Source organism: Pagrus pagrus (genome assembly GCF_965226575.1).
Source record: "Pagrus pagrus genome assembly, chromosome: 8".
Lineage (NCBI taxonomy): Eukaryota > Metazoa > Chordata > Actinopteri > Spariformes > Sparidae > Pagrus > Pagrus pagrus.
In genome coordinates, this window is record NC_140192.1 from 8,132,757 (window position 1) to 8,160,314 (window position 27,558).

Sequence of the window (27,558 nt, forward strand, 5' to 3'; positions counted from 1 at the left end):
AAGGATATTCTTGTTATACTGATATTTAACAAATACAAAACAAGCCATTAAGGATTATCACAAGCCTGCAAGTCCTTTAGGAAACAATATACATAAGCTAATGAAAGATATGTCATGTTAAAGAAAGAAGAGAAATAGGTCTGTCAGTCCTCATACAATATTTCACATTGTGGACACACAGGGTCAGCTATAACAATTTCCCAATTTGTATCTGTATAGCATTATTCTTATATAAGGCTTCGTATGTGTACAAAGTTAATGTTATACTATATAATATATATTTTGCTTTAACTTGCTACCCAGAAAAGCAGTGGAAGGAATGGAGGAATGAATGAATGTTACAGCTGAAGAAAAACTACTGCTGTTGCTCAGAACAATTTAACTAGCATTCAGCCATCAAGTGATGCCAACTTTCTTGATAGAAACATTTACCTTGTCAACCCCAGATAGATAGACTTTAAGCATTCACAGAAAACTGTTATACCTGTATAACTGATAACATTAATTACAGCTTTGATCCATTATGTATCCTAATAGGACAGAGAACCGTGCTGTGCATAATCTCTCTCCTATAATGCATTATGTTTATTGCATACATTTGTTGCACTATACAAAACATACAACATCATCACAATGCAATGTGTCACATTATATTGAATTGACAAGTGACACCTCTCAGTGATGACACATAAGATTGTTGTGACAAAGGTGCAGTGTGTAATGCTTATTGCAGCCTTCTCACGTCTTCTGCTGACACTCCACAGGTACACCTGTGGTGAACGCTCTCTGTTTATTCTCAGCATGTTGAAACAGAGCTGAGCTCGTACCTCACAGAAAAACAGAGTTGCAGCATTCTCCTTAACAACTAGAGTACATGGCAACTTGTTAAACTTAAAATAACAACAACAACAACAACAACAACCACAACAACAAAAATAAAAACAAATTACTCCATAGAGCTCGTCCAGCGTAATCCAAGTCTCCAGAAGCCCTAAGATCCCAAACTGATTGGCATTATTTACACCATCAACTTGTGGTCGAGCAGCTAAAGTGAAGATTTCCACTTGAACGTATGTGTAAATAATGTCTTTTCAAATCAATGCAGGTGTGGATGGGCTGTATGAAAACATTTTATCTTTTTTCCAGTTGTTTTTTTAATGTTTTAAAACAAGTCCCCATCTACTTCAGTTGTTTATGAGAATGCTGCAACGCTGTTTTGCTGTGAAGCTCCTGAAATGTTTTGTGGACTACGACTTTCCATCGAAATGGAAGGATGGGGGAGATAATGAGTGAATTTTCATATTTAGGTGAACTTTTCATCTAAATGATCAGAGGCCTTGAGGCTGTAGTCAGAGGTGTGGTGGGCATTGGGGAAAGCCCCAGAGTCAAGAATTCTGCAGAAATTGCCCTGCCTACTATTACTAAGTTTTACTCATCAGAAACTGGATTTGGTTTCTCTATCACTCTCAGGTACAGTACTCAGTCACACTTTACGATAAGGTAGACAACAATTTGAGAAGTTACTGAGCAGCAAGTAAGAAATGAATCAGGAATGAATTAATAGTTAATGAACTGTCAATGAGCAATTCCTCAATTTATTAATTAATCATTAGGTAATGATTAGTTCATTATCAACCAGCTGCTATATAATGACTCTATAGGGTGACTACTCAGTATGATGTCTCACTTTACTTAATGATATACAAAAAGAGTAACTAATGATTAAGTAATTGGTAACTAATGAGTCTATATTGGTAACTACTCAGTAGGGATGCACGATATTCAACTGATAATTACCTGCTTCTCACGGCCGATAATTCACATTTTTTGTATTTTAAAAATAAGTTCATAACCTGTAGTTTATGCATCCCTGAGGGTAAAAAGGCTAAGATGTAGCGGGCAAAGATGAATGATTTCCGAACACTTGCACAACACATATTGCAAATTACAATTGTGTTGTCTTCTTCTGACCTTGAAAAACAACGCCCACTCCACCGCTACATTCTGTGTGTAAATGCTGCACTCGTTAAGTCAACTGAAGCAATTTGACTTTGGCTATAATCTAATTATCTGCCGATAAAGTACATTTTTGATTATCGGTCCGATATATATTGTGCATCCCTACTACTCAGTATGATGTTTCACTTTACTTAATGGTACACAACAAGAGTAACTAATGATTAAGTAATTAGTAACTGATAAGTCATCACTAGTTCATGCCACTGGTTGTGTGTCAGGAACAACTCATGAAGAACGTGGTCAGTATATCGATTCACAGATACTAATGAACTAATCATTACCTAATGATTCATTAACACATTATCTCCCAGTCGTTCCTGAATCATTCCTTACTCGCTCCTCAGTAACTACTTGCAGTATTGTGTACCATGTGTCTCGGCAGCGAGGGAGCGCGCGTGCCTCATCCAGCGTGTCCCATCACCGTCCCCTCCCACCCTCGCGCCTTCCAGTGTGTCTCTCTCGCGCTCTCTCTCTCTCTCTCCCTCTCTCTCTTTCTCTCCACGGGATGGCTCAAATCAAATGCGGAAGTTTACACCCAGTCAAGCTGCTGCCGCCACGAGCAAGATGAGTGTTGACATGACAGTCGAGCAGTAGCGAGGGCAAGAAGCGGTGCGTCGGTGACAGCGAGGCGGCGAGAGAGCGCAGGAACACACCGGAGCCAGCGCCGCCTGAACTGGACTTCAGACTCACACATGGCCTCTCTGGGCAGCGCGGACCGACGGGCTTTCGCTCTGAAAATCAACAGGTAAAAAAAAACGTCCCACGTGAAGCTGCAGGGTTGTTTTGGCACCAGGTTGAGTTTAACGAGCGATCGTGAACTCTCGGTGCCTTGGAGATTGAGGAGGGAGCCCTGGATTGACAGCGGGGAGGGATTCCTGAGCGGAGCAGGCAGCCACATGTTGTGAATGTTAATGCTGCAGGTTAGTTCACTTCTGCCAGACAGGAAAAAAAAAGACAGCCTGGAGGAGAATAAACAGAAGTTTTCTTTAACTTTTTCCTCACAGGGACATAATTCTACTTTAAGACATGTGATCAATCATGAATAAGTTAAGTTTATTATTATTATTATCATTCACACTCTGAAGTGGACAATCAACTTCCACCAAGTTGAAACAAAAAAAAAATCTGTCTTCTTAAGTGTCACTTCCTGAAAGGATGAGGATGCTGATTCTATATCTAGTGTTTCTAATATGATCATTTCCTGTGTAAATGTCTGGCCGGCCCATAAGGCATGCTATAAACGAGAGAGGGATGTGGTCATAGTTCCTGCTCCAGGTGTGGAGGAAGTATGTACATGGAAGTCCATTGTGTGCCATGCCCCCTCTGTAGTGAGACTCATTAAAACAAAGACTTCCTGTGATTAGCAGCATGTTGCTTATGAAGCTTTATAAGGACAACAAATCAAACTGAGTCACTTGCTGGACATTTTGTACTGATGGCGCTGCGTTGTACTCGGGTTCATTCACTTTGTGGAAGTGGACGAGGGCAGAGATCAGTCCTGGTCACACTCAGGATGGTGGATGATGAGGAGGCAAATTTTTGACCCTTACATTTGTTTTTTATGGTCCAGAATCAGAGCTGTTTTAATCCTCTTTGATCGCCTCTTTGAAGCACTCTGAGTCAAAAATCTGCCTTGTTGCTTCTGCAGCTCATTCAGAACTTTGTAACGTGGATGAAAATGTAAGATTTATGTTTATGATTTAAGTTCTTACATGAGGAATTTGAATGAATCAGCTGATGCAGAGAGGTTTAAAGTACGGCTGCAAGTAAGGATTTCCTTCATCATTGATGATCTGCTAGTTATTTTCTTGATTACTTGTTTTCTGTCTATAAAATGTCAGAATACAGTAGAGCTGCGTCGATTAATCAATGAGTTGTCAACTATTAATTTAATCGCCAGCTGTTTTGATAATTGATTAATCAGTTTGAGTCATTTCTAAAAGATGTCAAATTTCTCTGATTCCAACTTCTTGAATGTGAATATTTTCTGGTTTCTTTACTCTGTGACAGTAAACTGAATATCTTAAACAAGACATTTGCTGATGGACTCCAATCTGTGTGTATACTTCCGACTGTATTCCTGAAGTTAAACAACAAATTGATTGATCAAGAAAACAATTGGTGACACTGACAATAATTGTTAGTTGCAGCCCTTAAATTAACAGTCCAAAATTATTTAATTTGCCATAACATAAAACAGAGAAATGCAGCAAATCCTCAACCTCAAAATGAACTTCAGCGATTGTATTTGCATTTGTTAATCATGTAATCATCTTATCATTGCAAACTCTGCCCCAAAGCATTTTACTGGTTCGTCAAGGTTTTTGTGAATGCACTGCACTCATGTTTTTTAACAGCGAGGAGAAATTCTGGATTCTTGCTGTGCTGTGCTGTGCAGAGCTGAGCTCAGCTGCTGAGGGACGTGAGGGAAAGTCTCGGGTCACAGTCTGAACCCATGAGCCAGCAGAGAGGCTGGTTTGAGGATGCTGTGCTGTAGCAAAGCACGGTGTTGCGGACTATGTGTTTGCAAAGTGTTAACCAGCACAGCAGCCAGCAAGTGATGATGCAAGAGACACAGCTTGCTTTCACTGGCAGTGATTTCTCAAACTGTTGTGAGTTTTAGTGAGGAAATCTTCTGTTGTTTTTGAATATGAAGTCATTTTTACTTAGACTTAGAAACCTTGATTTAATATAACATACTGACAGATTGCTGGCATTTTTTGTTGTGTTATGTTGTGTTGCACAGCACATGCAGTATAGTAGGTACACAAAGTCATGTCAACACTTTATGGAAATAGATTCTGAGGTGGACTCAGAGGTGGATCATTTTAGGTCCAGTGCCAGGCAGGTAGTGTAAGCTATGATAAAGATCAGACAATTACCACATGGATGTGTTTCCTTCTTGCCTTTATTATGATAGAGGACTGTAGAGAGCTGACAGGAAGTGAGGGGAACAAAGGTAAACAAAGGTCCGCTGGTCTTCAAACACCTATAGGCTACTAATCGGTACTGATGACATCTGTCATTTTAAAGAATCATGATTAGGCATGAACACAAATGTGAAAGTGTTGGTGGGAAGTGTTGGTGTTCATAGGACTTGCACAGGAGCTTTGAACCGGGCTGGGCTGGGGGGCTAGCTAGTTAGCATGCTAACTTCAGTAGATATCTCTGCCACACAATACGTACAGTAGAAGGCATAATGTTATTACTTCACATTCTGTTGATTTTAGTGAACGTTTTCAACTAAAATTCTTACATATTGCACCTTTAACTTGTTTTATTTGGGGGGCTACAATGTTCAAGCCATGTGTTCAGCTGTGTTGACAGGCTGAGGCGATTCAAAATAAATCAGTAATCCAGTAGAGGACTGTAGGTCAGTGAGCTAGACCGCTTTTCATGTGACGATATTCACGACTATCTCAGTTATCCTGATAATGAAAAGTCACCACGATTGTGTTTATTTATTGCGGTCCACCATAATATCATTATCATGACAACAAAAAGCTAAACACAAATAAACCACACTGACAAAGAGGAACAAAGGTCACAAATGGAAACTGAAGAATGCGGTATGTGACAGGCTGGAAAACCTGTTATCTGTCACACAAACTTACAATCCCATGTATGTAGAGGTGTTCATTACTGTCAGACACTCGGGCGTTAATGTTCTTTTGTCCACTCCCTAGATATTCTATATGTGGTTCCTCTCTCCATCTCTCTATCAGGAGGGAGTGCGAAGGAAATCCTGCACACTGCGGACACTGTGTCAGTCTGGTGGTTTCACTTCGACTTTTTTTTTTCTTTTTCTGCTTATGGCAGTTTCAAATCAGGAAATGCATGTGTCTTCATAGGCACATTAAAAAAAAGAGGAATGGAAAAGAAGTGTGTGTAGTGTGTGGCACAGTTTTTCAGTTTTGGTGAGCAGGACACTTAATATTCTGCTGTTGCACATGATGTTACTTACGAGCATATGGTAACAGGTGTGAGGACAGCTGTGGACGTGGGGCCTCTGTCGCTCAGGAGTCTTAAGTGGCAGGGGAATCCGGATTGAGTTGCATCTGATTTCCGCTGGGCTCCGGTTAATGACATCTGTTAACCCTCCTGACTGTTGGTGGGCCATTGAGCGATAATGATAGTGAGACACATTGCTTCCCAAAACGCTTCTGATGAATGACATGCCTTGTGGTTAAACCATTCAAACTCAGTTAGAAGTTGTATTTTTAAGTTTCCTTTGGTCACTTTCTCTTGCTTGGAGCTGTCTGTGACCTGACTCCTGCGAAATGACTGCTGTGTTTGTGTGCGCCTCCCTCTGACAGGAAACTGGGCCGTGATGGTGCTGATAGCAGAAAAGACCCATTAAGTCTGGAGACATATGATAGTATGAGACACACGGTGGGGGCATCCCTTTGGTCTGCTTCCCTCCCTCTTGTCATGTACACCACACCACTCTATTTTCCTGTGTTTCTCCAAGGCTGAGGGAGAAATTACTTGTGGGAGGAGTTTTTTGAGGCTATAACTTGGAAGCTAAAGGAGCCACCCACCTCTGGTGGATCGACTTGATAATAATGATGATAATAGGGATAATTGTAGACTATCCGGCTGAGCAGCATGCTTGGTGGGAGTCATGTCAAGAGGCGTAAGTACAGATAATCATGTGTAAAATTATAGATTTGTCTACCTGTGGGGGCCTATAAATCACAGCGGTGAGATGCAGAAACTGCACTTTTAAGAGCCGGAGTCTTTGAGGAACGCTCGGCCAATGAGTCCAGAAATGCTGACAGGAACACACCATATGCACACACAGCAAGTGCAGGCCTGCCATAGACGGCATGACGCAAAGGAAAAGGGGCCGACCTCTTTCTATAGGGACGGGATGATGAAGGGTTTCCACAATGAGATTTCTTACCTTGGGTGTGAGTCCTGAGGCAGAATACAGATGTGCTAACGGAGCAGGAAAAAAATCTATTCTCGGATAAGTTGCAATTCTCTCTTGAAAGATGATGTATTGATGCAAAAAAGTGAATAATCAGACATCCAAAACCCAAAATCTCAGCATCATGATTGCAATGATAGCAATTTCGTAAGAACAGGCTGTATTTTCCTCATGGCAGGACAAACCAATCAGATGGTGAAACTTTCCAGCCTGTTTCCAAAGAGTTAGTCCAGTCAAATGAGGTGTGTCCACAGTCTGGTAATCATATACACAGGTTGCATCAATGAGAAATGCATAGAAGTCGTCATTTAAGAAGGCAGCAACAATAAATCTATAGTTTAGAGCTTGAATTTCTTGGAGATGTCATGGCATTCATGTCACACAGCCGCCCTCTTGGCTCTAGAGCCTGACCGATACTCGATTTCTGGGGCAGATACACACATTTTTTGTAAAGATCCCTCAAAGGTAGATATTAAACACTGACAAAGACGTGTAACGGAGGTATTATATTTTAACAATAATAAACTGTATTATCTAAAATGAATCAGAAAATCTTCACTGGGACTATAATAATTATAAATGACCCCAAGCATCTTTGTCTGTATTACAATCTCTAAAGCAGAACGCCGGCGTCACGTGTACAGAGGCTTTGTCCTCTCTGCAGTGGCCCCGGGTTCGAGTCCGGCCTGAGGCCCTTTGCTGCGTGTCAACCCCCCCTCTCTCATCCTGTTTCCTGTCATCTCTCTAAAGCTGTCCTATCAATAAAGCCATATAAAGACCGTAAAAATAAATAAATAAACGTTGATACATCAGGATGCATCAATAAGTCCTCTGACTCAGAATCAAATTGAATGTGGTGGCAGCAAATCCCCACCCAAATATAATTATGTCACAGGAACATGAAACAGCTGTTTTTTTTTACTAGTATTCACATTAAATGACTTGAAGTCCAGCGGTGCTAACAGATTAGAGGTCTGTTTGACAGCTCATACATATTTAAAATGATGGGGTCACACACAAAGCTGCTTCATCAAATGTAATTTCATTCTGATTAATGATGAAACATCTGTTGGCCGTCTGTCCATCCTCATTGTCTTTGAATAAGAGACTATTTCTCTTCTTAAACAGGATGATGTAATTAACACAGCGTGGCGTTGACACAAAGTCAGTGATAATTGTGACAATATCCAAACCATCGATCCGTGAAGGGAATCACCAATATAATCCAGTGTTTTACAGCTGGTAACATTAACAGTCTAATTAATCAAACGTGTAATTTACTCCCTCTGAATTGTTGTTTAGTAATATAATGAAATAAGTAATCATCCAGAAAAAGTTGATTAATGATGAATTGTTTTGCTGATCGGTGCTATGACATGCTGTAGTGATGCTTTAGTTGCTGTAATTGTTGTGCGTATGATTTATACTATATTTCCAGCTCTTTCACTAACAAACAACAGGATAATTGTGACAAAAAAATGTGCTGAGTCCTGATGTGTTTTAGCGCTGTGCCTAATCTGTCATCGGCCCTGATTCATAGCTGGAGTTTGCTGTCAGCTGTAATTCTGGCTCCACGCCGACTCCCCGGGAGCAGCTGTTTTAACAGCGTCGTCCTCATCAGTGTTGATTACCTCTTCTAATTATATCTTGTGGAAAAAAAGGAAAAACAATGGAAGCTGGGGAATGCTTTCTTAATGGCCATTTAAATGCTCCCTCTCAAAGAGGAAGCATTTATTGACATTTCGCAATTGATTTTCTGCGGTTAAACTTAATCTTAAGGCCTTGATGCCATTATGATTTTGTTTACATGTGTGCAAGAAATCAGGTTACTTACTGATATAAGATTACGTAACCCTGCTTACCATAACACTGTGTAGAAATACAGCAGGCTGGTTAATCAGACAACCATCAACTAATTGAAGTGTATTTCAGTGATACACTGTAATCACTGGTCGTTGTAATAAAGGAGATGAAATTAGTGGCTCTGTTTTTGAAAACATAACCACACAATATTATTCTCAAAGTGAGATGGATTATAAGGTCCGATCATCGTGCTTTACTCAGAGTCTGTTCACATTTGATTTTAGAGTAACACCCTCACACTGAAAGACTGGTGGTGGTGGAGAACATGCCTCTTGGGGGAATGCCACTGTGGTCATTTTTAGAGAGGCCTGTGCCCTGATGAGACACAAAAACCTCAGAAGCTGCTCACAAGACCAAAACTGTCAACTTCAATCTGATCCGTTTTAAAACAAGATGGTGTTACAAATTTCACACTGGACAAAATATACACTTTTGTCTTCTTCTATTCAATCCCGGGTCAAATGGTCACTCAGCAGTGATGGAAACATGAAAACCGGGTGGACATTTTCGCTGTTTTCTGCCACAGTGCTACGGTTTTGCGTTGAATTTTTTGACATTGTCGAGTAAATAGTTTTCCATCGATCTCCGTTCAAGCAGCTCTCCAAAATCATTCAGTCAAGTTTGAAAGACAGACTAAAGTAAAAGAAATAGAAAATGTAACCGTCATAAGAACTATGAAAAAAATAAATCATAAAGGGAAACTTGTCGACTGGCAAAAGAGCGCCCCAGGAATGAGTCCCGAAACCCTGATGTAAGATAGTATCTTTTGCACTTTCGGTCCCCTTGTCTCAAAGTCGATGGGTTTCTGGTTAGATGCCTGAAATAAGATCTGTGGTTGACACAAGCTTAAGAGAGTTTCACGTTTTGTATATAATACACGCATGTGAATTACAAAGCGTTTACGTGTCAGCTGTCAGGGACTTTAAACGTAATTACGCAAAATGTGTAGACTCAGCTACTCATGCGACCATGATTAACTTCCTTTGTTAACTAGCTTTTTACCTCTGTTGATTGCATTTATGCTTCTAAAATCACAGAAGCGGCCATTTGTGAAAATTGTATTGCTGAACAAAATGTGTAAGTCTAATAAATTTGTAATTTCTGCAATAATCAAAAAATAAATCCTGTTGGCTTTTTTGTAGCTGGAACCAGGGTGATGCTAACTTCTAGGTTAGCCTACCAAAATGCATCTCTGCAGCACTCTATGGGAAAGGACAGAGTCAATCGCCTATTTTGGAGAGTTAACCTATGTTTAAAAAACCAAATATTTGTGCCCTTTTAAAGTGTCATCTCTGGGTTCATCCATTGCCACTAACTTATTCAGTCTTCTGGGTTTCACAGGCTGTTTTTGCTATCATTTCACTAAAAATACCCAAATCCAAAGCTCTGCTTTTTGTCTTCCTGACAGAGCAGCTTTGGTTTTATGTAACAAAAGATGCCAAGACACAGGCCCGTTAAAGAGAATGACAGATGCCGTCTGCTGTGACAAGCTGTTTGTCTACTAGTGGTAAAATAATGTCTACTTGGCTCTGCTGGCAAGAGCTGATTACTGTTTTACTTGCCTGGGCTTTTTATAGACAGGCTCTGAATGTGTGTCAGTGTATGCAAGTAAGCAAACCCAGTGTGCATGCAGGGGAGAACGTGTGTGTCAGAGTTTTTTGTAGTTTTTTGCGTTTGTCAGTGTTTTTTTAAAAGTTTGTTTTTAATTTTTGTTTTTAGTTCAGTTTATGTTAGTTAAGTTTCCAGGGTGGGTCTACTCATTTCAGTTTAGCTTATATTTTATATAAAAATGTTGAGTTATAGTTTAGTTTTAGTTTCAGTGTTGTGTAATAGTAGGGGATAGTACGCCTGAGCTTTGTCACTTCAGTGGCAATGAAGTATAAAGAGGCAGGGCCCGTATTAGTGGCGGAGTGGTAATGGGCTCCGTCTGTACACAGGGTAGGGCATGTTTCTTTAGAAGTCAACTTATGAGAGGTTTTACAGGGTTTAAATTGTCTTGGGTGCAAACTTAATGCACTCAACAGACAATCTGCCCTCAGGCATGAAAAGGCATTCTTGTTTGCTTTGGGGTTTCCTTTCTTTTCTCAGTCAGAATAGAACCATCAAACTCTTGTAAAGACTAATCCGACTGCGTAGGGTGTCACCCGCGGGCCTGTTTCCTTTGCGCTGGTTATTTCACCTAGTTGACGCAAGTTTATAACATGCCAGTCAAATAAATATCAGCAGTAGGCCAGTTTCTTCATTCACATAACAAAGTGAAAAATGCTGAAACCAATCCGACCAATTCCTCTGCTGTCCAGACGCCTGGTGAGGTGGAGCTGTGAGGAGTGTCAAACCTCGTGTTGACATGGCGCGTTCTTGAGCTTTAGTTTCCTAACTCCAGCCTCTTTAAGCTCCGCAGGCTTATGTGATTGCCTCATCGCGTTAAAATGAGTAACTCTGCACATTCCTCTTGGACATGAGTAGCGTAAGAATGGGCGTGTGAAGAAACTTTGATCCGTTGATGTTTAGGCGCAAGGTGTGGTGTAATCGCGAGATACCTCAATGACCAATTTCCATGTGCTGTTTTGCAATGCACGAACACGCCGCTCTAATGAGCCTGCTTAGTGGCCAGCAGGGGAGGATTGTGTTGTGTTGAGCAGCCTTCAGGCTTGTGTTTGCACAGTCACCTATATGTCACCTGCACCACCCAGTTTATGTTTACAGTCTACCTTCTGTGTTGTAAGCCGTGTTCGTTAACAGTGACTTCCGCACAAGTTAGAATTACATAACAGAGCCTTTGCTGATAAAAGTGAAAGTTGATTATGTGGCAAAGCAAATCTGTGTGTGTCTGTAAAACCAGCATGCGTATGTGTGTTGTAAGGTGCATCTTTGGTGTTTTGTTCATCGTTTTTAGTTTTCCCATATTTTGTGATGTTTCTCCTGTCCCTTGCCTTTATTACTAAACGACAGTGGAGCAGCTATGTGTTTAGATAAAACGCCGCTGCACTGCTGGACTTTGCTCTTTGTGTAAATTTGTATACTGTTCTCCCACCCATGGCTTAGCCTTCGCCGGCATTCAGTTATTGTATTGACTCAGCATGTTATGTGATTGACAGGAGGGGGCGGGAAAGTGTTATAAACATCTCAGACTCAAATACAGAGCATTGTATACTGCATTATGGCCCTTTGAATTGAATTGTAAAAACTTCCAAAAATGCATGTGTATGCATGAAATATTCACCAGCTTTTATTCTTGAAAAGCAGACCGGTTTGGTGTTGCTGCAGAGCATTCGTGAGATTAGTTTTCAGATTTGTGCATGAAGCTGTCTCACGGATTTTTACATGGCTCATGACTCTGCAGCCTCAGTGGTTTTGACGTTGCTGGCATTCCTCCACTGCACTGGTGTTTATGGGTTGGCGGTGGTAATTAGTAACAGGGCTGTCGTAACAATGACCGTGGGGACTTAATGAACCCATGAGATTGACCACAAGGGAAGCAGTCGAGAATGTGACCCATTTACTCACGCCTTCGCCCTCTAACTCTGCCCTGTGTGGCAGCGTTGCAGTAAACAGTTTCTGACAGTCGCACGTGCAAAAAGCACACAAATATTCCCGATTTCACAAACTTGCAAACATGCGAGCGCACACAAAACTGGCCCAAGTGCAGAGAACAAAGCGGTTATTGTGTAGAGTTTGGTCGGGCTCAAATGATATGGTAGATTAATTACGAAGAAACAGACAGTGAATTCGCTCAGCTTTGCGTGGCGATGAAATGTGGGCAACGAATTGGGACACTGGCTTTGTTGTTGTCGTTCTCTGTTCACTCTTCTTTTTTGGAGAGGGCTACGGGCAAACACACACACACACACACGCACACACACACAAATGCAGACACACCATCCCCATCTACCCAGTATATTTGAATACTACTCTATTCCAACGTCATGTTGATTTCCTGCTCAGCCTGACCCTTAAATCAGGACACCATATTTATTCCGCTGCCTGTATGGCTGCCAGCATGACAAAGACTTTACACAGCCAGCAGTGATGTGCTTCTGTGGAGAGCGAACAATGGTTTGAATGGATTCACCATGGCTGACCAATTCAAACTAATGCGAGTAGGAACAATGGTGGAATTGCTGTTGCATCTCTCGTTAAGATAAACTGTGCGCACGCTGTGGAATTGTACAAAAGTTATGGTTTTGCATGAGGCTGTAGGTGTTTTTCGATGCTCGTGTCTGTACAAACACTAACCGTCAAAGAGCCCACACATGTGGTGAACTGGTGTAGCGAGTATTATCCTCTGCCTGGTGAACACAAATTTGAATTTGTATGTGTTTCCGTGTTTTGTTCCAGGCACTCCTCTGCAGAGATCAGACGGAACTTCGGTGGGAACTATGGCTTTCAACACAGCCGAACCAACTCCAACGCTTCTTCAACAGGGTACCTCACCGTGGTGAGTCCCCCTCTTATTTTTTTTGAGTTCAGTCTTTTTCATCCAGCAGGTATTTGTCACATTATTTAGTAGATGCGTATCTGTTTTATTCACAGCTGCTAGCAAAACTGGTTACCGGTTATTTGCATTTGAGCTAACCTGTGCCACTAGCTGAAGAATTTAAGCAACATGAGACATGTTTTACTAACTGTAAATGACAAGTTCCTTTTGTTACTCACTTTAGTAACACATTTGTGCTTCCCATGCATGCAAAAAATATAAATGAATTGGCAAATAATGTACAAATACATTGGGCCTACAGTATAAAACACAGCACAATGGGAGACAATGAAAAAGGCTTGCTTATACAGATATGTTTTTGTTAGCTTCATGAAACAGTCCAACAATTCAGCAGATCTGATTGTGGTTAGCTTCTCCAACATGCTAGTTTCTCCAACAGGTTAACATCAGTGATAGCTTATCCAACAGGCTAACAACAGTGTTAGCTTCTCTAAAAAAATGTACATCAGTGTTAGCTTGCTAACAAACTAACACAAATGTTAGCCTCTGCAACAGGTTAAACATCAGTGTTAGGTTCTCCAATGGACTAAAGCCTGATTTCTGCATTGTATCTACGCTGTACCTACGGTGTTACGTCTACGTAGATGCATGCCCTACACTGTAGCCTGACGTGCACCTCCCCAGAAAAGTAACTGCATGTCGCAGCTACATGGACCGCAACGACTGTGGTTGGTCCGCTTGGTAGAATTTTCTAGATTTTCTAGCTTCTCCTGTGGTTCAAGGTTCAAGGTTCGTTTTATTTTACAAATCATTTTAAAATACAAAATACAATTTCAATTCAACATACAGCAGACATGATATTGTAAAAAGGGTAACCCCAGAAGCTATCTGTAGCTTATGAATGGGGGCTGATGCTAACACCTGGCATTATGACCTGTAGTTTCCCCAGTAAACATACCGCCCTCTTTGGCCGTTGCAGTCCATCCTGACCGGCCAGCTGCTGCACTTCATGGGTTGTGCTTCTCCTGAGAGGCTAGGTGTCAGCCCCTCCGCTTCAGTCTTAGCTTCTCCAACAGGTTCACATCAGCGTTAGCCTCTCCGATATAACATGGTCATTGTCATGCAGAGCCTGATATGTAATCAACAGGAACTTGCCGGCAAAACAGGCATATTGTAGGTCTGTCAGCTAGTTTTGGTTTAGAACTTGGAAGCTGTAAAAATGAATGCTGTTTATAATATGTGTTGCTTCACTTAATACTTGTGATGTAATGCTGGTTGAAGAGAAATGCATACGGTGACTAGAAGGTCAGCAGGGTGTTTTCCTCTAATGCTGCACTCACACAGCTTTAGTGTTGGTGCTTACACCACCAAAGGGCTATAAGCATTTCTTCTTCACATCCTCTTTACTGTCATTAGCGCTGAGAACCCCTGACTGAGTGTGGCATCCAGTCTTGAAGATTATAATTTGAATCATATCGGTTCTGCTACAATGTAAGTTACTTGCTTTTGCAAAAACAGATTTCTGCATTTGTGCAGAAGAGCTGGGTTCTTTCTTCCTCTCACAATGCACGAGATGAGAACTTAGTCATGGCTTAACGTGCTTTTGTTAGGAACCGGGCTGACACGGCTTGTTCTTTGGTTTAACAGGGTTCTGGAAAACCTAGTATTCCTTAGTTTCTGCAGAGGATTGAATGACAGGTTGTTGTCTTGCCTCGTCAGTTGAAGCCCAGCAGGCAGTCAGAGTGATTTCTGCTCTTTCAAGCAAGCAGACAGAATGATGCACTGTAATCCTTTGCAGGGATTTGTTCCCACTACACTCTTAGTCTCTCTGTGGTACCCTCTGAACCTCTGTCTCTGCCTCCCAGATTCATACATTTCTCTTCCACTCTTCCTGCTTTTATTTTTTTATTTCTGCCTCTCCCCTCGCATTTCTTCGTTCTCTGTCGCCCTACATCTCTCTCATTTCAAGTTTTTCTAAAGCTCTTAGGCGCTAAGTCTCCTGACATATCTGTGTGCATGACTAACTGAGCTGAAGCCCTTTGATACTTTCCCAGTGATGATCCTTGAGCTCGTCAGCTGACAGGGTCTGAGGAGGAGTGCACGGACCATCCATCCCCTCCCGAGCTCGTAGACCGCAACAAGGTTAATCTCTAACCTGCTCGGGAAATGGGTCATTGCCTTGGCTACTGACGGGCGCTGGATGGGGCCTGCTTACCTTGCAGCTTACACGGGCAAATCTTTAATATGGCCGGATTTGGGATGCGGGAGAGGGGTTTTAATACTATAATCTCCGGGATGATAGTTTCCCATTATTCAGCAGTCGCGGTCTAGCAAAGGGATGAGGGAGGGATGTTTGTTGAGAGGAGGGAGGGATGTTTGTTTCTGCTGTTTGTTGATTATCATAACTCCCCCTCTCATACTCTGCGTCTATTTTTAGTGCCTTAATAAGGGGAATGTAGACTGATCGGTGTTGTTTGTCGTGGGTTTAATTTACAAATTGAGAGAGTAAGAGGAAAAGCCGCATGTGTTTTTGTCCATGTGCGTGAGTAAGCAGCATGCACATGTCTGTGTGTGTGTGTGTGTGTGTGTGTGTGTGTGTGTGTCTGTGTGGTTTCTGTTCCTGTCTGTTGAAACACCAGTTGATGGAGGGACGCCATGCTGATGTCACTTCCTTTAAATGTCTTGTGGTTTCCCCCCTCCAACTCTAAACTGACACTCGGTCTGACTGTTGGAACTGCTTCAAAACATTCTGTGGGTTCATTTTCATAGTTCCTTTTGACTGGCTTTAAAAAATCTCCTCCACTTTTGCTAATGCTGATCGTTTCCCCTCAGATCAGCTGCAGTTCTTAGCTCCTAGGAATATGAGGATCAATTTAAAGAGGATCCGTGCGCCGCTGCGTTGTGGCTTAGTTTCAACAAAAAGCACCCAGCGTCAGTAGGTGCACCCTGTAGGTTCCTATATCCGGAGTGCGCCATTTTGTTCACTTCCTTCTTATGGTGCAGATTTCAGGTTTCAGCCGGGTAAGTCTCCAGTTACCGTATGTGCACAGCTATCCTTTAGTGAGACTTTGAGAATGAGATAATTGGCAAACTTGATTGTCTTAAATATGCTGTTTCAGGTCAAGTGTGGCTTTAATTTGTGAGAGCATTGTTTGTAATGAGTTTGTTACATGTCTGTTTTCCGTCCCTGCCCATTTTTTACAAATGCACATTGAGAACAGTGATGTTGGCAGATGCATTTAGTTTTTTTTTAATGGATGAATGTTGCTCAACTGGGGATTTATTTAACAGTTATTGGCTTTAAGTGTGTGTAATTTAATCAAAAAAAGCTTATTTGATTTGTTTATTGTTGCATGTGTCTGCACTTAATTTTATCAACTGCAGATCACACTGCTTCCTACGGATCAATACAAACTCCATTCTCATCGATAGTTGCAAAGTTGTCACCTTTTATGATCACCGAGGAGTGAGATGATAGAAAGTCTGGCTGTTGATTTGGCAAGGAGAGGTTTTCTCATGACTCCACAGAGCAGCAGGCGCTGATCAGAGGCATGCATAGATTTGCATTCATTTGTTTTTGTTAGCCTCCACACTAAACAAGAAAAAGAGGCCGCGCTGCAATGATTGTTTGAACCTTTGAGGCAGAGAGCCAGAGAATTAAACATATGGAGGATAAAGGCTGCCACTGTAAAGACTCTGTCGAGGGTCACGCCTTCCCTACAGAAAGGAGGAGTCTAAAGTTTCATGGGGCTGTCATTTAAAAAATAATCATGATACAGCCGTTCCATCTGGCTTTCCGTGTGTTCTTTTCTTCTCGTGTTGCATGCTAACCTTAAATACACATGTGGTACAGTTTGCTCGGCGAAGACAAACATCCCTCAGGGTGGATTGATGTGCAAAAACACGTCTGAAGGCAAATGGAATTTGCTCCGTTTTAAAAGTTGAGTAGTGACTCACCTCGTTGCTGCAGTTATCTCGACCTCTTCTGTACGTACATGTTATCTGTAACTGTCTCTGCCATTAGCTGGATAAGCTCTTTCTCTCTGTTTTGTCATGCAAATGCTTCACGTGTGCACGATTTAAAAGCTTAAACATTATTTTTGGACAGTGCTGAGGCAGATTTTCTCTCCTAACACTGTGCGCCGTATATGTTGAAAGACTTTGAGAAGTTAATTTATATAGGAAAGTCGTTCAGCATGATATTGTGGTTTAAGTTTATTTCCAAGCTTTTTCCTACAGCAGCTGCAGCCCGCAGACTATAATCAGATTGGAGGTCTGCCTAGTTTGCTGCAGCTCTTCAGAGAAACACCTGCTCCATGCAGGTTCCTCTTTTACAACCACAGCCAGCCGGGCACCACAAAGGGGACGTGTTATCTCATCAGTTGTGTTTTTTTTTTACCCCTTAGAGCTCTTTCTAATGATGAAAAGTGTTTCTATTCGTTCCTTTTAAGTGCCAGCGGGAATTTATTTCATCGTGGGCATTGATGATTTGAACAATATGTACTGATTCCAAGACCCAAATGAAAATTTCAGCCCATTTGCACTGTACATAAAAGTGATTAAAGTGTTGCCTTTGATCTGTTGTATCTCTGCAGGCTGCAGAAAGTTTCTGTCTAAAAATAAGTTCCTAGAGAAAAAAAGCCTGGCTGTCTGATACAGGCCAGTTTGTTCCAGTTTCTATTTGTGCATGTGCTCCAATCTTTTGTTCCTTGTCAGGTATGAGCTATTAGAAAATAGTCATGATTCGACATGTTTGGTCCCACCTCCCTTCCCACTTCCCACTTTTTCCCTCAGTACTTCTTTGCACTGTGAGGACTGTATAAACCTATCAGTCACCCTATAGCTTCACACATGTGCTTCCCCATTCTGAGGCAGTGGCTTGACATGATTTACATCCATACTTTCCTGACAGATAATTCATATTTACTCATTAGAATATTTGGTGATATGTGTCCTAACTCTTCCCTTCTTCCCCTACCTCCTCCTTTTCTCATGCAGCCTCACTCATATGACGCAGTGGAGCCGTTGGACCTGGAGGAATTCCTCATGTCACAGTTAAGAAGTGGAGATTCAGCCCTGATGCAGGAACTTGGAGACTTCCCCGACGATGACCTGAACGTGGAGCTGGTGGAGAAGGAGTGTCGCACTGTTAGACACTCTGTCCCTGAAGATGGGTGGGTCACAGGATACCTGACATCAGCCACAAAAGAATACACATGCTCTGATATAAAAAAAACCAAAATCTAAAAGAAATTGGAAAGCTTTTAGACCTGTTTGGTAAATAAAAGTAGTCCAGAGAGGACAAAATATTGCACAGATTGCACTCAAAACTGAGACTCTCCAAGATGTTTCCTATTTCCTACTGTAAATCCATCCTGTTATCAATGTGGACAGGCGCCAGATTCATGAGCATTCGTGTTTTGGAGCTGCCTAAGCATTATTGTACTAAAATATTCTAAACGCTGTCTGAGGTTTTACAGAAGCAACTCAAACCAGACCCAGTTCTGGAAGTTTCACTGTAGTTTTGATAGCAGCTGTCAAATAACCAATTTCATTTTGCGTTTTGTGACATTTTTAGCACAAACAATGATTTAGTTAAATTGGAAACAGGGTAAATATCCAGCTCACTTCCCCCTTACAGAAAGATGTGATGATTTTCATATGTTCTACTTCATATGGATACTTTTTATTATTTTTTAATAAGAAAAGCCCATGACTGGTAATTGATAACACGGATAGCTACAGTGATATCTGTGATATCCATGTGTTTTTTTGTGAATTTGTGTCTCTGCTCTCCATTGCACTAATAGATGTATAAACTATATGTACAAAAGCAGTTAAAAACACCAATAAACAGAAAGAAAATGTCCAGAATAGATCTAAAATAGTAGTGAATGATTACCGAAGATGTTTGAACCCCATTTTCATCACCCTGCTGCTAGTTCAAACAACAGTCTTCATGCATTCAACTACTAAATCCTCATTCTAGGAATTTTTTTGCAGACTGGTTTTGCTTACAGCCAAAGTTTCACATCTAAACATCTCACTGGTGGTCCCCAGGTTCCCAAGTCCATGTAGAAAAGTTAGTCTTTATACTCAATATCTCGCAACTTTTTAAATCTGAGTTTGTGACAAAAAGATAAACAAAATAAGCGACGCCTTATAGGAGTAAAGAAATGGTAATGACTATTATGACAAGTACGACAATAAGATCAGAAGCATAAATAAAAGACAGCTGAATAAAGTACTAAATTATTATCATTAAAATGATTTCTAATATATTATGAGAATCACTGCAGTTGCAGGATAAGTAGAATGGTACAAAGTATTTTTTTTAACCGCCTTCAGCGTTGTCAGTGCAAAATTATTCTGTTGATTTGTGTTATCTTAGATTATTCCAAGCATTAACTCGTCCACACCTTGACCATGACGTGCAGATTAAGATAAAAGAGGAATGTAGTCTGTGAATGTTTGCACGTCTGCACGAGAATGTGTGCACAGGACTTCTTATCCTCCTCGTCCCTCTCTTTGTAGACTGGAGTTGGATCCACATGTGAGAGACTGCGTGAAGAGTTACATCCAGCCGTGGCTTGTTGTCTCTAGAAGGTAAATCGTCTCCCTGCAGAAACATAACTGTTGTAGTCAAAGTGTTTAGGACTCAACGCTGTTTGCTTTCACACACAGTAGATACCTTGACAGATCTAGTTTTGGAGTGCAGAAATGGATAACAAGCTGTATTTCTTTTTAATCTCAGACCCTCCAAAATCACAGAAATAACTCTGACTGTTATTTTAGCTTTCACATATGTGCAACAGGTGCCAACTGTCTGCGAAACAGGAAACAAGTCGGAGCGAGCCTGATAAACATGAAACGCTGGGATTTCCAGTCTGATACATTGTAGTGCTCACTCTATCTCTCTCGACACACATACACTGTGACTATGTTGCCCAAGGCTTCTGTTTTTGTTGTTATCTAATTTGATTAGTAGTGCAGAGGTGTATCAGTAGTAGACATGCATGTTGTTTTTAACGTATGTGTCCTTGTCTGGGTCCGTGGTGTGTGTGTGTGTGTGTGTGTGTGAAGGTGCCAGGGGGATGGCTGGAGTGCGTATTCGGAGCGAGCAGGCCTGCACAAACTCCTTCGGAAACAGACCTTTGAGTCCGACTGCCAGCCAGAAAACCCAGAGAAAACAGTAAGAGCTGCAAACACACACAGTCAACTTCTGTTGGATCAACCAACAAATCTTCAGTGTAAGAAAACCTTTCTAACATCCTTATTAAAACCCGAGACATTCATTTATTTTCATGCTAACAAGTTTTATTTACCCTGTGTCTTTATAGATAGTCTGTTACTCAATAAAGGAAAAGCGTTAGCCTTCTTCACGGCCAGTCTTGCTACACTGGAACAATGCTTCACTTCTTTTCTTCTTCAGCTGTAGTTATTGTGTCAGTCTGCTCTTGTGTAACAGTGCCGTTTTATCAGATCTAATTCAACATGTGTTTGTTGTTGTTGAAGCAATGTGGGATTTTGATGAGGATCCATTAAAGTGAGACCAAAAAAAAGAAAATGTTACAGTTATCGAAAAAAAAATATTACAATGCAGTTAATATACATCATTAGTTTTTTGAAGAAATAAAGGTTAAAAAAAATATGAATACCTCCCTGTTCCGTCCCTACACTCAACAAGAATGGTCATCTCCTCTTTAAACATATTATGCACATTTACATGCGCTAAAGTTAAAAAAACACATTGGTTTCCTCATACTGTCCAGTGCTGCAGCTCTGTATTCCCCTTCTGTCTGAAAGGCTCTGTTTTAGCTCCTGTCTCTTTAAGGCCCCCCCCTCTTGAATATCCAGTCTGCTCTGATTGGTCAGCTCACACATGCCTGACTCTGCACAGCTAACAACAACAGAGCAGCTGTTATAAATCAATTCTTACGTGCTGAACTAGATGATGTGACTCTTTGACACAGTGTGATGTCACAAAGTCAGAGAATTGAAGGCGGGACTACTGACGAGGCGTTTCAGGAGCGGTGTTTTCAGTGGGAGAGAGGAGCTTCTGTTGGTGTGGACATTTTTAACTTTCAAGTTCTTTTACATGCACAATAACCTATATAAAACACTGAAGGAAAGGAAAAAAGGAAAAAGCACAATCGGTCTCCTTTAATGTTTTCAAGAATGAAAAATAAGTGCATTTCCCAAAATGACAAACGCTGTTTCCTAAGTACAACAACAAGAAAAAAGCTTCTTTCCAACTTTGTCCTTGAATGCCAATATGTTCCACTTAGTTGAAGCGTCTTTTGTGAGAGGAAGACCATTAAGTGAGAGCGGTGTGGCGCTCCATACTGATCGAGGCTGGAAGGAGACGACAGCGCTGAATGTGGAGTGTGAGGGAGGAGTGGGAGACTGGAGTGAACACAACAGGGTTTTGTTATTCCTATCACTCTGTCCACTGTGGCGGTGGCTCTTTCAAGTTTGCTCAGTGTGGCTTGCACAGAACTAAACCTGAGTATTATACAGTAACTCTCATCACCTCTATGTGTTGAGCCAGACAGTCAGAGATGTTGTGATTAAATTGTATTTCATCTTTTTCTATTCTGCTGTTTAAATCAATAGCTTACGTTTGCTTGCTTCAGTCCTCTACTCTCATTATGAATCCTGCCACAGCACTCTACTAACATTATTTCGAGCCAAGTTCCCATCCTCTCTCACTTCCCTCTCTTGCTCTTTTCTGTCAGAGTGGCCAAATCCCTAGCTCCCAGCATCAGGCAGTCCCGGCCAATCCAAGTCCCAGTCAGCGCCACTCCCAGTCACCCAGCCAGGCTCCCCAGCCCCCTCCTGTCACTCCATCCTTGCCAATTCTGGTTAATCACCCAAACCAAAAGGCCCTTATTACCGCTGTGGGCTTCCCATGATCAACATGCCAGAAAGAGGGTGACAGAGAGTGGAAGAACAGCACTATTGTCCCTCAGCGCTTAATGGGGTCTCTTCTGTGGTCCAATCTGGTTTAGCAATAGCCCTGGGATCATGGCGTGATGCTCCCCCAGAGCCCCAACAGGGTGAAGCCTCACCAGGGTGGAAGCTCGGTCAGTCCTTGCCTGTGGTTGGAGAGCCGGGATGTGAGATTGATGGATGGAAAATGAAAGAGACAAGAAGAGAGGGGTGGCAGTCGGGATTGTTCAAAGCAGCATGCAGCATGGGAGCAGGGAGGTTATGCCCTGCCCTGTAGCTCAGTCTGAGTAATTCCATATGGTGCCAGTGCCAGCCTGAGAGACCTCTAACTGATGGGCAGAGTATGCTCCGGTTAGGTCATTTGAATACAGTCCAAGCTCCTGATATATTAAATGACACCTGAGATCATGTGCTTTTGTGTGACTTTAAGCCACTAGTGAGAGGAAGTTTTGAAGATGCTGAAAAAGTATGAAGTGCCTTTGCTTCCCCAAAGGAAGGCACAGGCAGAAGGCTTTAACGGCCTCAAAATAAAAACACATCAATATAGAAAACAAGAAAAAATAAAAGACGTTGGCCATCTGAACACAGCCTAGTACAAATATTAATCGCCTTAAAATAGAATATGAATAATACTAGACTGGCACTCCTAACAGCTTTAGATGAAGAAACACGTTGAACGGCGCATTTAACGATTCACACACAAACAGTCTCACCCGAGTTGCTCGCTCTCTGAACCATGGCTTTATATTAGACTAGTTCAGCTTCTTTGATGTGTTCATCACTGAGGCAGTGGTTCTGTCTAATGAGGAGGAGACGCTCAAACCTGTTCCTCCTCAGAGTCAGCAGACTGCTCAGGCTGAAAAGACTCTCCACAGGCGCCCTCGATGGCGGATAATTGAAGAACTTATAAAACCAGCAGCGATGTAATATTTTGATTAGCACCTGTGATGTGCTCACAGAACTGTGTAATCACCAACACTGATTAGTACAAGCGGAGGATGGTAGACGGAGGATGGTAGTATCCATACATGGGTTTTTGCTGAATGTAAGAATTTTAAGCAAAACAGCAGAAAACAAGGTGGAGCTAACAGAAGCCACAGGGCAACATAAATATTTAAATGATGTACAGCAGTAGACATATTTCGTGCACGTCTGATGCTTAATAATTCTCCTCTCAGATATTACTCCAGGGTGTCTGGGAGGATACATTTGATTTGCATATTACACTGTTATTGTAAGTGAGTTCATTTTAAGGTGATAAGCTCAAATGCAGCATGTTGCGAGCTTGTTTTCCAGAGCTATCGTGTCTCTGGGTCAACAAGTCACATCTGCAGTCTTCAGTTTTGTCCGGCCTGCTGGGAGATCTCTGATTACAGAACTTCGTCAGCTAATGTGCAATGTACTGATATCACTAGTGATGAGTAACTCATACAACCCAAAATTCAATCTTTATTTCCTGCATTCTGGGGACTTTTTGTGTACTGCACACTCTTAAAATAAAAAAGGGATAACTAGAACCATTTAGGGTTCTTCTGCATGTCCCCATAGGAGAACCTTTTTGATTCTTAGTAGAACCTTTTATACAGGTTCCATGTAACCCTTTAGAGGGTTCTACCTCGAACCATGCACAGGGTTTTACCTAGAACCAACTGAAAGCTTCCACCCAGAAACCTCCTACCGAGGTTCTACAGAGAACCTTTCTTTGCTGTTATGGACTACACTGACAACCAATCCAGGTGTTCTATGGAGAACTTCTTTAAATTCGAAGGGTTTCATGAAGAACCCAGTGTTTAAATTGATAAATCATTTACGCCAAAGTCACACATTTATTTAAAAGTCTTGTATAAGATATAATATAATTTTTTTGTAAAAAAAAAAAGGTTCTTCAGAAGCAATTGATTAGCCGTTCTGTAAAAACCCTTTTGGAACCCTTATTGCTAAGAGTGTACTATGAAAATACAGTAAGAAAACTGCATGTTTATAACAAAGAAAGAAGCAATTGCAGTTCCACAAAGTTTCACATCACTTTCGGTGGCATACAGGGAACATACACATGAGCCTGTGTGGTGTGCTCTCTACATGGAGTGAGCCTCGATCAGAAGACAGAGGCTGTCATTGTCTCCAGGCCAAAACAGAAGCTGTCTAGACTGCCTCAATGGCCGTTAGCTGTGTGTTGTGTCTGCTGACAACAAAACCATGTAGTGTACAGGATGTTGATGGATCATAAAAAGCTGTGGAAGGAAAGAGTTGATATTTTGTTGTTTGAAGTGCACTATAGTGAAGTTTAGGCAGATTGTGAAATGTATTCAAACAGTGGGAGAAGAAGAAGACGAAGCCATGGGGAACACTTCTTTCCATTCACTGAAACCCCATTCAAATAATATTGTTTGAGTGGAGGAAGAACAGGCTTTGACCAAATATCCATTAATAAAGTATTCATTACGCTACACCCATTCCCTTTTGATCTCTGCCTTAATAACCTCCCCCTGGATATTCTTCCTTAATACCCCCATATTATTCTCATCCCTTGTTTTTCTCTTCCCTCCCCCACCCCAACCCTGTCATCACCCTCACCCCTCTCCCTCTGTTTTTTTCCCCCAGGTCAAGTCTCCAACTCTGGCTGATCTGAGTGATGACTCTGGCCGCACGCTGACGTCCTCTGACTTTGACTTGCGGTGTTTGACCCCGGACCAGAGAGTGGATGGGCTGCTGGCCTGGAGCAGCCATGAGGAGCTGGACCGCTTCAACCAGGAGTCGCGGCAGGGGAACAGACACCCCGAGCTGTTTGCTTTGTACCCACCAGCCGACGAGGTAAGGTGTAGAGAAAGGTGGCGCTCACATGAAGCAATGTACAAGTGCATACATGCATATAGGAACCATGTGGGTGAGAGTTCTTCAATATGCCATGCCTTTCCTATCTTGCCTCCAAGGTGGGATCTGAGGTTGCCTCCAGTTTCTTTATATAAAATCAATGAATCAATATTTGTGAGACATGCAGGAAATGTCAATAACCATAGACATAAAAACAGTACAACCATCTTTTAAAAGAAGTATATTTTTCCATTCTGTAGATCGGTAATCATTAGTCTGGGTCACCAGATGTACATTAGACTGTCGATATGAGCCTGCCGATGACCGATGATTTCAGGTGGCATTCTCCTCCCCTTCCAGTATATCTGAGTTACTGTTTTCAAAAGCCCTGTCTGTCGGGGAAACGACATGAACCTCCAAGCTAGCAACCTGCACGCTGAGGAAGTTGGGAAGTTGCTCTTCCGACTTTGGGCTGTTCATGTGCGTGATGTCAGAATGTGGGAGCAACATGGACGCCATGGATGCATTTTATTGCTCAGTATTTAAATGCGTTGACAGCTGTTTCCAGTACTTGAGTGACAATGACGAATAAAGGAACTGATAAAATGATTATTTTAAACATGACTTTGGTAAAACGTTTTTTCCATCAACCCAAAGTTTCCTTTCGTCCGTCATGGTTCAGCGTCATATGACGTCAACTCCGCAACTCGTGTACCAACATTTTCTCAGACTTTCCGAGTTGTTGTTCTGACTTGAGAGAGCATTCACGTGATTCGCCAGACGGAAAAAACATTTCTCTGATAATTCCTACGGCACATGAGCGCACAGTTAACCCAGTCGCTAATGTTATCACCTTAAACAAGCTGGCACTTCTATTGTGGGGAGTTATCCTTTTTTAAATGCCAGGGCTTGCCTCCCTGAATGCGGGATAGGTTCCCTTAGGTCACTGTTTTGCAAGGGCACCATTGCTGCATCCTGGGTTGAAATCCTGCTGGGGCAGGGCCTTTCTGTGCAGGGTTTGCATGTTCTTCCTGTGCTTGCATGGGTTTCCTCTGGGTACTCGGGTTTCCACCGTTCTCCAGTCAGCTGCCTTGACCAAGGCACTGGTTAAGATCTGGAGTTGATCCCTGGGCACTGTGCACTGCCCACTGCTCCCTTGGGATGGGTTAAATGCAGAGTATGAGTTTCACCATGTTGTGCATTATACGATATGTAAATATAGAAAAACTCCTCCACTTCTTTTTGCATAGTTTGAAAACTTTCTCTGCTATTGTGTTGCAGGAAGATGCAGTGGAGATCCGGCCCATCCCTGACTGCCCCAAAGAACACACTGGAGACCGCATCCTGATCCGATGCCAGGCCATCAAGTATGTCATACATTTTCATAATACTGTAGGAGGGAGGGGGAGTTTAAACAGCTGGCTCGCGTTTCTCTTAAAAGTTGGACAAGGGAAGTAACAGTTGGTTGTATTAAAGGAAAGTTATTCTACCACCCCCTTGTTTATAAAAATGACCTTTTGTTTAGCGTTTAACATACAGAACATTCTTGCATGTCACATCCAAACACGACTGCGTAGTCGTTTCAAAAAGGCTTAGCAGTAGATGTGACGGACGGCGCAGTGTGGGAGAGCGAGTGGAGGATTCCTGTGCAGAGGTTGTTGTTGTTCTGCAGAAAATCGCCGTCCCTCCCTCTCTCGGTGGGATTTGTCTCTGTGTCTCTTTCTTTCTATCATTCACTCACACATACACACACATATACACACTCACAGAGTTTCTCTGCCTTTCGCTCTTGATCTCGCTCATTCCTCTTCCAACCCATAAAACTGCCAAATGTTTTAGTTCAACTCATTTTTCAGCTTGCAGTGGTTTGGCAACTTCAGCCCCTGATCCTTTAACCCTCAGTTCAAACATGTCATCACTTACTGGAGTACAACGTGTTGCTTCCCAATACAACAAAAATCTAGAGGAATAGAAAAGAATCAGCAAAAGGAAAAAAAAAACAAAGTATTAATGTTGACTATGTTGACTATGTAGTATTCGTCTCTCCTGCTGTTATTGATTCACACGTTTCTTTTCTCTCCTGTCTTCATAGGTTTGAGATCGAAATTGAGCCCTTATTTGCCACCATGGCCTTGTATGACCTGAAAGAGAAGAAAAAGGTAAGTAAACGTTGCTTCACAGTAGTATTCACAGTTCCTGATCTTGTCTTTAAAGCATGTTGTAACATTATACCCTGGAGACTTGTGTGACATGAACAAAATAACAACCTACAATATAATAGCTCTACTGTAAATACCAGTTTGGTGAAGCTCATTATGTGTGTTTGTTGTGGAGACTGGTGTTGGGTCTACTTGTGACCTCAGCTGTATTTAAAACTATAACTCCAACATTCAATTTTGTATGTGAATGTACCTCCGATATACTAGGTCAAAAGCTTTTCTGATTGGTCTGTAAATATCAATAAGAGATGCATTATATGTGTGATTCATAGGCAGTATTGGGTGGTGAAGCGTTCTAGTTATATATTACTTTAAGTTACTTT

The 27,558-nt window shown here is 41.8% G+C and overlaps 1 protein-coding gene across 1 annotated transcript in view; it reads left to right on the forward strand.

The window, feature by feature from the left end:
• Nucleotides 1–2,536: 2,536 nt before the first annotated feature.
• The window catches only part of dock8 (dedicator of cytokinesis 8), a 61,611-nt gene continuing 36,589 nt past the window's right edge, over nt 2,537–27,558 (forward strand). Inside the window, exons 1-8 of the mRNA XM_084360394.1 lie at nt 2,537–2,764; nt 13,154–13,253; nt 18,252–18,427; nt 19,788–19,859; nt 20,337–20,445; nt 24,807–25,016; nt 26,298–26,383; nt 27,109–27,175. Of these exons, the coding sequence (XP_084216520.1) occupies nt 2,712–2,764; nt 13,154–13,253; nt 18,252–18,427; nt 19,788–19,859; nt 20,337–20,445; nt 24,807–25,016; nt 26,298–26,383; nt 27,109–27,175 (873 nt within the window). The 5' untranslated portion in view covers nt 2,537–2,711. The remainder of the gene's footprint in view (nt 2,765–13,153; nt 13,254–18,251; nt 18,428–19,787; nt 19,860–20,336; nt 20,446–24,806; nt 25,017–26,297; nt 26,384–27,108; nt 27,176–27,558) is intronic.